The sequence below is a fragment of the Zea mays genome, chromosome 5 (genome assembly GCF_902167145.1).
Source record: "Zea mays cultivar B73 chromosome 5, Zm-B73-REFERENCE-NAM-5.0, whole genome shotgun sequence".
Classification (NCBI taxonomy): Eukaryota; Viridiplantae; Streptophyta; class Magnoliopsida; order Poales; family Poaceae; genus Zea; species Zea mays.
Genome location: NC_050100.1, coordinates 96,421,950 through 96,433,873, shown reverse-complemented (window position 1 = coordinate 96,433,873; position 11,924 = coordinate 96,421,950). Strand labels below are relative to the sequence as shown.

General features: G+C 45.7%; 1 protein-coding gene across 1 annotated transcript; it reads right to left on the bottom strand.

The window, feature by feature from the left end:
* Positions 1-5,714: 5,714 nt before the first annotated feature.
* Positions 5,715-11,560, bottom strand: LOC100277660 (uncharacterized). Its single transcript, NM_001151168.2, has 5 exons — positions 10,997-11,560; positions 9,448-9,528; positions 8,876-8,938; positions 8,722-8,781; positions 5,715-6,320 (listed from the first exon to the last, which is right to left on the bottom strand). Exons 1-5 carry the CDS (start codon positions 11,336-11,338, stop codon positions 6,153-6,155), a joined length of 714 nt encoding a protein of 237 aa, NP_001144640.2. The 5' UTR covers positions 11,339-11,560; the 3' UTR covers positions 5,715-6,152.
* Positions 11,561-11,924: the final 364 nt, after the last annotated feature.

Here is an 11,924-nt window from a genome sequence, read left to right as displayed (position 1 = left end):
GATCAACCGTCATCTTCCAACCAAGCATCTCCACCAACTCAAGATGAGGAACAGGCTCAAGATGATGAAGATCAAGAGGATGAGCCACCTCAAGAGGATGACACTGGTCAAGGGGGAGATGATAATGATAGAGACAAGGAAGATGATCAAGAAGTACAGGGTCAAAGATCGCCACACCCAAGAGTCCACCAAGCAATTCAAAGAGATCACCACGTCAAGTCCATTCTTGGTGATATCCATAAGGGGGTAACCACTAGATCTCGAGTTGCTCATTTTTGTGAACATTACTCTTTTGTGTCCTCTATTGAGCCATATAGGGTGGAGGATGCACTAAGAGATTCGGATTGGGTGTTTGCAATGCAAGAGGAGCTCAACAACTGCACGAGGAATAAGGTATGGCATTTAGTTCCATGTCCTAACCAAAATGTTGTAGGTACCAAGTGGGTATTCCACAACAATCAATATGAGCATGGTGTGGTGACGAGGAACAAAGCCTGACTTGTGGCCAAAGGTTATTCACAAGTCGAAGGTTTAGATTTTGATGAAACTTATGCACCCATAGCTAGGCTTGAGTCAATTTGCATATTACTTACCTATGCTACTTACCATGGCTTTAAGCTCTATCAAATGGACGTGAAGAGTGCCTTCCTCAATGGGCCAATCAAGGAAGAGGTCTATGTTGAGCAACCTCCCGGCTTTGAAGATAGTGAGTACCCTAACCATATGTATAAACTCTCAAAGGCGCTTTATGGGCTCAAGCAAGACCCAAGAGCATGGTATGAATGCCTGCGAGATTTCCTTATCACTAATGGCTTCAAAGTCGGAAAAGCCGATCCTACACTCTTTACTAAAACTATTGCAAAAGATTTGTTTATATGCCAAATTTATGTTGATGATATCATATTTGGGTCTACTAACAAATCTACTTGTGAAGAGTTTAGTAAGATCATGATCCGAAAATTCGAGATGTCTATGATGGGGGAGTTGAAGTATTTCCTAGGATTTCAAGTCAAGCAACTCCAAGACGGGACCTTCATTAGCCAAACAAAGTACATTCAAGACATACTTAACAAGTTTGGAATGAAGGATGTCAAAGCCATCAAGACACCCATGGGAACCAATGGGCATCTCGACCTCGACACGGGAGGTAAGTCTGTAGATCAAAATGTATACCAGTCGATGATAGCATCTTTACTCTATTTATGTGCATCTCGACCAGACATTATGCTTTCCGTATGCATGTGTGCAAGGTTCCAAGCCGATCCTAAGGAAGTTCACCTTAGGGCCGTAAAAAGAATCATGAGATATTTAGTTTACACTCCTAAGTTTGGACTTTGGTATCCCAAGGGATCCACTTTTGATTTAATAGGATATTCAGATGCTGATTGGACAGGGTGTAAAATTGATAGGAAGAACACATCTGGGACTTGTCAGTTTCTAGGAAGATCCCTGGTGTCATGGGCTTCAAAGAAACAAAACTCAGTAGCTCTTTCTACCGCCGAAGCCGAGTACATTGTCGCAGGCCATTGTTGTGCGCAATTACTTTGGATGAGGCAAACCCTCAGGGACTATGGCTACAAATTGAGCAAAGTCCCTCTCCTATGTGATAATGAGAGTGCAATCCGCATGGCGGATAATCCCGTTGAACACAGCCGCACTAAGCACATAGACATTCGGTATCACTTTTTGAGAGATCACCAACAAAGGGGGATATCAAGATAGCTTATGTTAGCACCAAAGAACAATTAGCCGATATCTTTACCAAGCCTTTAGATGAGAAAACCTTTTGTAAACTTAGGAATGAGCTAAATATCCTTGATTCTTGGAATTTTGATTGAAACATTGCACACATAGCTCATGTATATACCTTTGATCATATCTCTTTCATGACTATGACTAATGTGTTTTCAAGTGTATCTCTATGCTAAGTCGTAGATTGAAAGGGAAATGGAGTCTTCGGCGAAGACAAGGCTTCCACTCCACTCTATCGTATCTTTTATTCTTCGTCGTCACTCCACACCACTCTTCGATTGGTATAATATTTCACTCATATTTACTTGTACCATAGGGGAGAAAATAAAAAGGGCTCTCAATGTCTCCGTTTTTGGCGATTAATGCCAAAGGGGGAGAAAGTATTAGCCCAAAGCAAAAGGACCGCACCACCAACTTCAAAAATCTGATTTATTTACAAAAGTTTGTTTTTCCAATTGTTATCTTATGATAAGCAATTTCTTCAATTGGTATGATATTTTAAATTGGTATATTTAAAAATATAGAATTTCAAAACTAGTATCTAAGTATAGTTCCAATTGGTATCTATTAAAACCCTCTTGAAAACTAAGAGGAGAATTTTATTTAGAGGGAGTTTTGTTTAGTCAAAGGAAAAGCATTTGAAACAGGGGGAGAAAATTCAAATCTTGAAAATGCTTCTTGTAATCTTATTCATATACCTTTGACTATTTGCAAAAGACTTTGAAAAAAATTTCCAAAAATAATTTGCAAAAACAAAACAAGTGGTGCAAATGTGGTCCAAAATGTTAAATAAAAAGAAAGCAATCCATGCATATCTAGTGAAAGTTTAAATTGGTTTAATTCCAAGTAACCAATGCACTTACCTTATGCAAACTAGTTTAATTCTACACTTATATATTTGCTTTGGTTTGTGTTGGCATCAATCACAAAAAGGGGGGAGATTGAAAGGGAAATATGGTTAAACCTTTTCCTATAATTAATTTTGGTGGTTGAATGCCCAACACAAATATTAGACTAACTAGTTTGCTCTGGATTATATATTCTACAGGTGCATAAAGGTTCAACACAAAACCAATAAAAGATTGAAGTTAGGGATCAAATTCAAAGGAGCAAAGAAACCGAGTATGCCTTGGTCTGGCGCACCGGACTGTTCGGTGTGCCACCGGACAGTGTCCGGTGCACCAGGACCGTACAACGTCCAACTCTCCACTCTCGGGTTTCTCAGGGCGCGCTCTGCTATAATTCACCGGACTGTCCGGTGCACCAGCGGAGCAACGGCTACTCGCGCAACGGTCGACTGCAAAAGCCACGCTGACCGATGAACAGTGAAGAACAGTGCGCGTAGAGTCAGAGCGCAGAAGTCAGAGGCGCACCGAACAGTGAACAGTGCGTGCCCGGTGCGGCACCGGACTGTCCGGTGCCACTTGAAGACAAGCCTCCAACGGCCAACTGCTCCAGAACCCTAACGGTTGAGTGACGTGGCTGGCGCATCGGACTGTCCGGTGCGCCCATCGACAGCAGTCATCCCCAATGGCTATGTGGTGGTTGAGGGCTATAAATACCCTCCAACCACCACCACTCCAAGCATCCAAGTTTCCAGCACTTTACATTCAATACAAGAGCTAGTTCATTCACTCCTAGACACAATTCAATAGAATCAAAGCCTCTCCAAGTCCCAAATCCACTCCAATCACCTAGTGACTTGAGAGAGTGTTTTGTTCGTGTTCTTTGCGCTCTTGTTTCTTGGATCGCTTTCTTCCTTCCTCATTCTTGTTCTCAAGTGACTTGTAATCAAAGCAAGAGACACCAAGTGTGTGGTGGTCCTTGCGGGGTCTAAATGACCCGTTTGATTAAGGAGAAAGCTCACTCGGTCTAGGTGACTGTTTGAGAGAGAGAAAGGGTTGAAAGAGACTTGGTCTTTGTGACCACCTCAACGGGGACTAGGTTCTTTAGAACCGAACCTCGGTAAAACAAATCACCGTGTTCATCCGCTTTATTTGTTGGTTGATTTGTTTTCCCCTCTCTCTCGGACTCGAATTCATTTCTAACGCTAACCCGGGCTTGTAGTGTGTGCTTAAGTTTATAATTTTCAGATTTCGCCTATTCATCCCCCCTCTAGGCGACTTTCACCTCTCCCCCAAAGAGGGGTGGCTAACAAAAGCAAACGAAAGAACCCCGGCAGAGCAAGCACTGTGCCTCGGACTCCATTGATGCCACGACGGTGAAGCAACTATACATCTAGTTCCTCAAATTAATTAGCTCAGGGTATCCCATTCCACCCTCGTGGATGCACTATTTTTCCGAGTGGTCTCTCAACGAACCGGTCCTTATGGGGAAGTACTCGAGAAATGACCCGAGTGTCCTTTAATGTCAAAAGTTCATAATCATATCCAGAATATAAAAGCAACATATAATAAAGTGGTATCATCATGTTCATTGATCAAGTTAGAGCACTAGCACAAAACTGATCACCATAGCCCAACCCAACAAGTAAACAAGGAAAGGATAGATAGAAACCTAGTCGGTTCTTAGGTTGATCATGTTATGCGGGAATATGAATTCTTATGTGAATATGACATAATAAGTCAGATGACACTTGTCTTCACGAAACAGATGCTGCTCAGGGTCTTCTCCTGCTACTCCTTCGGGAAACACGGACTGCTCGTTGTCTATGCGATACAAACATTCAATCAATACACTTAGAAATGAAAAAGAACAATACACCATACAAAAGAAGAGATCATTAAGTAGTGCAAAATAAATTAATTAACATTTGCGATTATAGAGAAACGATTTCATAACACGCGAGAATGGCGCACGAAATAGCGAGCCCGAACGACGCACGAACAGTGCGCACGACACGCGCGAATGACGGCGCGCAAGGGCGCGATGCTAGACGATGGTGTGGGCGCAGTAACGTGCGCGTGGGCTGTAGTGCGTGGAGTGGACGCGCGCGCAGCGAGCACGACATGTCGACGCAGCGCGCAAGGCATGGGCAACGACGAGGTTTGGCCTCGCGAACGTGCGCACGCAGGGGTAGATGAGAGGAGGGAGAGGATTTCCCTTATTTATTTTCATTTTTTTCTCTTTTTCCTTTTGTTTTTATATACCTTTTCTTCCTATTTGATTTGGACCCGAGTGTAGCACACAAACTAAGTAAATGCACATCCAATAAATTCATCAAACAAAAATATATGCTCCAGCATTTTGATTTGGTCAGACAAAGAGAGGTGTGGCTAGGGGTGGAAATGGATCGTGATCCAAATACTTCTTCACAAAATGTCAAGGCCCTAAATAAATTATAGTTCAAAAATGATTAGAAATAAAGCCCGATCCTAACCCGCTTCGATCCTTAAATCTTATAGTGCAAAAATTATAGCCCATTGTCAACCCTAGGTGTGGCTAGATCGTGGTTGACTAGGTAGGGGCATAGGATAATAGGAAAGGAGGACGGCGAGGATGGGGCATAGGAAAGAATGTGCGGCCAGAATGGAGCACTATAGAGAAGAAATATGAGGCTAGAGGAGAAAAGGAAAAGAAAGAAGTGTACAAATATGGTGTTTATCAAATGGTAGTGGTGGGTAATTTTTTTTAACTTCACTGAAGTTGAGTTGGTGGATCCCTCGAGGAGGTCCACTAAAAAATAAATCTTACCCTAAAATTCATCGTTTTAGTAATATCCAAATTTGATAAAGTTAGAGCGTTTGAAAACTTTTATCACAGTAAATCTATATCTACTGGATCTAAAGTTAGGAGAGATGTATCAAATAGCTCCTACCAAAGCAGACCTCTTAACTACCAAGCTCTTCTTTTCATCTCAATTCTTCCCCTATTCTCTCCACCACCTCTCCGTTGTTCACAAATTCTGCGCGTCAATGTTTTTGGTTTATCGACCAAATTAAGCCTAGAGGCAATAACCATTAGCAACTTATTAGTGATACAGAAATTGGTAGACCAACCAGCGAAAAGGCATGATACAATTACAACTGAAGTAACAAAAGATCCATAAAACCGTACAGAAATAAGTAACAGTTTTCTCATAAATGTCAGATCTTCACAAGTGACATTTCACCTAATTGAATGAAATAACATGAACAAATTCATCTAAGTCCACTACAGCGTGGAGATCAGTTTGAGCTGAAGAAGACTTCAGCTCTACCATATGCAAACGCACTAGGCAAAACAATGTCAGGTGGGTTAAAACTAGACTTCCCTCAGCTACAAATGTGGCTTGTAACTTGCGGCTATAGTGGTAGTAAAACTCTGATCTAGTAACAACTTATCAAATGCGTGTCATTCTCAGAAGGATGACGTGGTGGTGCCGCCACCGTAGATTGGTACCCTGCTTCCTCTATGTACACTTGTTATTCGGTTAACAAAGTCGCAGCAATCTGGAGTGATCAATGAACTGTTGAAACATCGGCAGAGTCCTGTGGGGGGAGATTGAGATCTGGTAGCACGAAGCTGTCTCGTGCGGACTGCATAACCGACTGCTGATCAAGTTGTTGCTTTCCTTTCTGCTCCTTTAAAGTGACTTCATTCTGAGAGATTGATTGCCCTAACCTTGTCTGCACAACGAAAACAACATTATATTAGACGTCCCTATTGTTGCCAATTTGGTTTGTATACAAATACAAACAAAACATTTAAAAGCAAGGATATTGCAGCAAGTACTGAATTTTGGTTGATAACTCATGAAAAGCATTGAAACTGTTCAGAAGCATTTTTCATTTTATCATTGGATCGATTTTATCTTCAGATACTACATGTTGAACTGGAAAAAAAAGTGAAGCAAGTTGTGGCCAACATATTAGGCTATTAGAAACCTGATGAAGCTGCAATGGCTTATGTAATTGGTTTGGGTATGATGACGATACATCCAGCACAGAACTAAGAACTGAGTAAAATAGATTGGACTCCCAATAATCAACATGCAGTGAAATGTGAATAGGAAGAAACACGCCTTAGGCAGGTCAGAACGTTAGTTATTATAATAGGTGGACACAGCACTATCTCAAGGGACAAAAAAAGCAGCCCAGTTAGTTGCAACTACTTTTCAACTGAATCAGATAGGACTAGGTCAGCAGGATATTTCATCTATAGTAACCAAAGTCTATAAACATTCACTCCGTATTGATAGTTTTGCATCTATAAACATCATTCAAGAAGATGAAGGTCCAACCATTCTTGAAATCAAGGGTGGTGAAGATAATACTGAGGAATATTCATTTCGGAAAGACGGCTTAAACACGGGAATGCCTTAAAACATCTAGGAAGCTGCCAAACCATAACCCTAGGAAAAGGATTGCGTAATGTCCATTTTAAAACATTGTCTTAAGTGTGTGTTTAATGCTAACTGAATTGTGCATTTCTCCTGTGCACATACACAACTATTGAAGGAAACCATGAAGTTCAACTGACGCTGAGAAAATTCCAGGTGACATGGAGATGGTTTCTAGGTAAGCTTCCAGATTAAATAGAAAATAACAAACCTCCGGCCATGTCTAAATTTACAATCACTCCTCAATTAGGATACACAAATAAATTTGACCAAAAACAAACTTAATATTTGTATTAAGTTACTAGAGCTATGCAATGACTACCTCGTTTAAAAATCATTTTGTTAAAAATGAAAAGAGTATAATCAGCTCTATATAAAGTTCGTAAGTTCAATTCATTATCTAATATTCATAACAAAAATAAAATTACATCACATACTCTAATTCAAAGCTACAAAAAACATCTAACTAACATTATCTCTAGTTTTGTATTCTTTGTCAAGTACATGAAAGTGTGGAATGAAGTGTGATTTTAATAAATATATGGACCTTTTCGTGTCTCTATATGGGCCATTTCGTGTCTGCCTTAAACGGACCGTGCTCGTGTCCGCCCATGGGCCGCGACCTCAGCCCAAACCCGGCCCGATATATCGGGCCGTGCCGGCCCGGCACTAAAATATTTTGTGTCGTGCCGTGCCTGGGCCGTGCTTTTTTCCCGTGCTTCGGGCCGGCCCATCAGGCCCGGCCCAAATGTACACCTATAGTGAGACCACGCATATCAACCAGCTCAATTATTAGTCTGAGATGTTTAGCCACAAGCTACACATTTAGGGAATACAGGTTATTCAAAAGTTGACACATTTCCATGATGGTCCTAATCCTTCACTTAATGACTGCATACCTTGTGAGTGTCAATTCATGTAACCACAAACATACATTGAGTTTTTGAAGGTGCAAATTTTCATGAAGAAAATTGAAAACACAAATCATGATAAGCATGCTGCTATTGCTGCTCACTGGTTGTTTTTTATCTCGAACATGCAAGAGAGTAGTGTAATCTTATATTAAGAATAGAATCCATATTCATGATTCAAGATTTCCATGATACACAACGATATATAAGGGTAGTTTTGCACAGAACATTAGGTAGTACTCTACACACTTGGCCTCTTGGCATAAGATGCAGGTCCAGGGCACACACTCGTCTCATGAGTGTTCGTAAGATTGTAGGCTTTGTAATAGGATGCAGATCATGCAGTACTCTTATCTAGTTATAGGAAGAGTGGCCAGCAATCCCTTTCATATTCAGTTGAGATCGAAACATTACTCAATATTTTTTTACTAAAAAAACATGGGAAACCACAATTAATGCGTCCATTATCTATCCTACGTCCCCACCCATCAGACAGCGACAGATGAGTGGGAGAAAATAATAATAGCCACAACCTTGCATACCGTTTAGTATCTTGCGTATGGATAGCTTACAAACTAAAGAACCTAAAAATCATCGCAGGGGTATGTGGACCGCTGCCTCTGGCGGCTTAAAAAACTGGCAATATAAAAAATATATAACTTAGGCTTTAAGCCAAAAACAGGACAGCCTTTTGATAAGCCATTCCACCAACGGATACCACATGGTGGCCCACATACCAATTCAGGAGAAACAGATTTTTAACATAATCGGTGTTACCTCAAGCTTGTCGTTTTCTTTCGACAGCGCCTTGCAAGCTCTCTGTAAATCCCGCATCTCCTGCGTACATAGCCAAACAAGAACAGAAATATGGTCAACAGAACCGCCATCGAAATGCTCTCGAAGTACTTGGTGAAGGGCGATGTATAAACACCTCGCGGAGGCTCTCGTTCTCCACGGCGAGAGACTGAAGCAGCTGCTGGATCTCCGGTAGCCTCTGCATGATCCAAACGACAAATCAAGTTAAGCCACGAGGACAAGGAGGCACACACAAGGACATGCTCGGTATTTTATAGAGCTGAATTTTTTTGGCTTTTAGGTCACAGGACCATCCTGGTAGATCTTTTTGTGGCTTTGTCCTTAAGATTCCACTTTGTGTTCACGCTCGGCGCTCCTCCCCGCCCCGCCTCACCCTTTCAAAGGCAGACAGATATATAGCAGCTGCTGAGCTGCTTTATTCTAAAACCGGTGCAGGCTTAGTTGAACCACCACTAAACAAAGCCCTTTTCCCTGTGAATGGGTGGGCACTCCGACCTGGTCAGACTTCCTTTCCCTTGAGACCAGTAATAAAGCGCGTGGGAGGGAGGACTCTAATGCAAAAACACAGCTTCAAAACAGTTTACGAGTCCCTCTCGCACCAGCACAACAGTCAAGCAGCTCAAGCTGAATCAAATGCAGGTTGACGTGTTCGAGTGCAACACTTGTGAGAGATAGCAAGGGACTCACCAATTTCTTCTGTGGTCGCTGACCGGTGGGGCGTGGAAGCGGGGTCGGAAAGGTAGCATGCGGCCGCTCGTTGGCCCCCACCTGCAGTGAGAGGAAGGAAGCAACCATGAGTCCATGCTTCCCAAGACAAATCAATGAGCACGCAAATCCAACGAAAGCACACGCACACTCGAATACTCGATGGTCGATGCTGGCATGAACAGGGTACCGCAGATCACGGATTCAGAATAGGCAGCAGCTATCGCATAAAACAACACAGAACACAAGCAGCGACATATAGACATGCTTAAGGAATGGCTCCCCATCCACCGCTAGAATGAATATCCCCATCCACCAACCAATAGGGGGAACCCATATGATGAGACACGCACGACAAACCCATCCTCCTCTCCTACAGCGAGAGAAAACTTGAACGGTTTCATCCAAACGAGGAAGGGGACCACCCTCTAGCACGACCATACGACAGGTGGGGCCAGATGTCCACGCCACGCAAAAGAACCTAGCGAACTCCGCTGCCCCGCCGCGGCCATAGCCGCCACCGACGCCCACACAGACGCGGCGGCGCAGGGCAGCACCTAAGGCTCGTCGCGCTCGAGGCCGGTGGGCGCCCCACGTCACGTGTCGCGCGTGCCGTCCCTCCCCCGTCCCCACCCACCCCGTCGCGCCGCGTTTTAACTCCCGCATTTGACTCCGTCTCCACTCTCCACCTCCCGAGTACTCGGGGCCCACAGGCTCCACGCTCCCACCACACGAGCAATTGCGCCGGGGGATAAAAGGAAGGCCGAAAATGACCGGACTACCCCCCCGGGAAAACGAGCGCTCCGTGGGGCAAGCCCAGGGGCAGCTCTGGCGGCACGGAAGCCATGGAAGGCCCAGCTCCGGCCGCACCCACCGGCTTCCACTACTTGCCCTAAATTAACCCCACGTCTAAGAGTCAACCACCGGCGCATAAATGAATTAAACAAAAACACAGGCACATACACCAAGGAAGGAAAAAAAAAGCGAAGAACCTATTTTCCTTTGTAAGTACTTATCAAATGTCTAATCCAACGCAAAATTTGGAAATTCCGAAGGTAATAGAAAAAAGAGAGAGGAATGTGAATGCGGATCTGTAAAGCGAAACGTGAGATGGGACTTGACGTCCGCGTCAAGCAAACTTAGCATTGAGAGAGAAAAAAATGGAGGGGCGAGGTTAGCGGATGGCTCGTTTGGAAGTGTGTGTTTGAGAGGGAAAGAGTTGGGAGATGAGAGAAGGAAAGCGAAGATGGTGGTGGTGGTGGAGCGACGAAGGGAAAGGATTTTTTGCTGACCACTAGGGACAGTTTCGTCACGCACTCACGATAACCGGAAAAGGGGAAAAGGGCAAAAGAAAACTCGGGAAGGCAACAGCTGATAGGAGAGAGAGGGAGAGAGAAGGCGAGGAGGGTACTGGTGAAGGCATGGTGGGGGAGGGAGAAGAACCCAAAGCAGCAGGGCGGCGGCTACAGTTCAGACAGAGAAAAGGAACAGGGGGAAGTGGGCGTCGTCAGCGTGTGAAGAAGGCACGAACCTTGGTCGCCGGTCCGGGTCGGTGGGCCAGGGAGGAGAAGCCGCCGTCCTCACCGCCGCTGGTGGACGCGGCGGAACCGGAGCCGGAGCCACCGCTGTAGTCCAGCGGCGACGCCGGGCTGGCCCTGCCCCACCTCGCCTTGCCCGAGGAGCCCGCGGACGGCGAGCGGCGGCGCGAGCGTTTCCCCCGCGCCACCGCCGGCCACACCAGCTCCCCGTCCCGCGCCGGCTCCGTCCTACGCAACCACGGCGGCGTCCACCCGGCGAGGTCGGCCCCGCGCATCGAGCAGATGATGCCGGCCGCAGCGGCCACGAGCTCGTCGGCTTCCGCGTCGGCTGCCATGGTGGCTTGGCTTCCCCACGCAGCTTAGCTTAGCTTGCTCAGGTCGCAGACCGACGAAGCCTGGACGTCGGCAGGGAGAGACGGGGAGAGAGATAGGAGAGAGGGAGAGGTGGAGATGTGGGTGGAGCCGTGGAGGGAAGGAGGAGGAAGGGAGGCGAGTGGAAGGAAAGGAACGGGATGTGGGGTGAGGCGGGGCGTGGAGGTGGGAGGCGAACCAAAGCTGCGGTGCCGTGGCCGGGGGAGCCTTTTAAATGCCGGAATAATAAAACTGCGGATTAAAAAAACTGACCCACGCCCAGACGACACACACCGCTCCTTCCCTCCACCTACGAGAGCTACGGCCCTGCCCTCGGGCAACCGAGCTCCCCGCTCTCTGTTACTGGGACCCACCGTCACTGTGGCCCGCAGGTCATAGGCAGCGATGTCCGCCTGTGGCCCCGCATACCCGGTGGCCTGCCGTGGCCAGACCTGGCGCTGGCGGAGCCTTTCCGCGCCGTACCGCAGCGTGGCCGAGGGGGGTGGGGCCCCTGCGTCAGCGGGCGAAACGCCGGGGACGGCTCGAGGCTTCGGGCGCAAGCCAGTACTA

Excerpts from the sequence above, each read along its gene's own strand:
- LOC100277660 (NM_001151168.2), bottom strand. The coding sequence starts at position 11,338 with ATGGCAGCCGACGCGGAAGCCGACGAGCTCGTGGCCGCTGCGGCCGGC. Across the intron at positions 8,782-8,875 it reads AGAACGAGAGCCTCCGCGAG|GAGATGCGGGATTTACAGAG; the intron begins GTGTTTATACAT and ends CTATGTACGCAG. Across the intron at positions 6,321-8,721 it reads AAGAAAACGACAAGCTTGAG|ACAAGGTTAGGGCAATCAAT; the intron begins GTAACACCGATT and ends TTCGTTGTGCAG.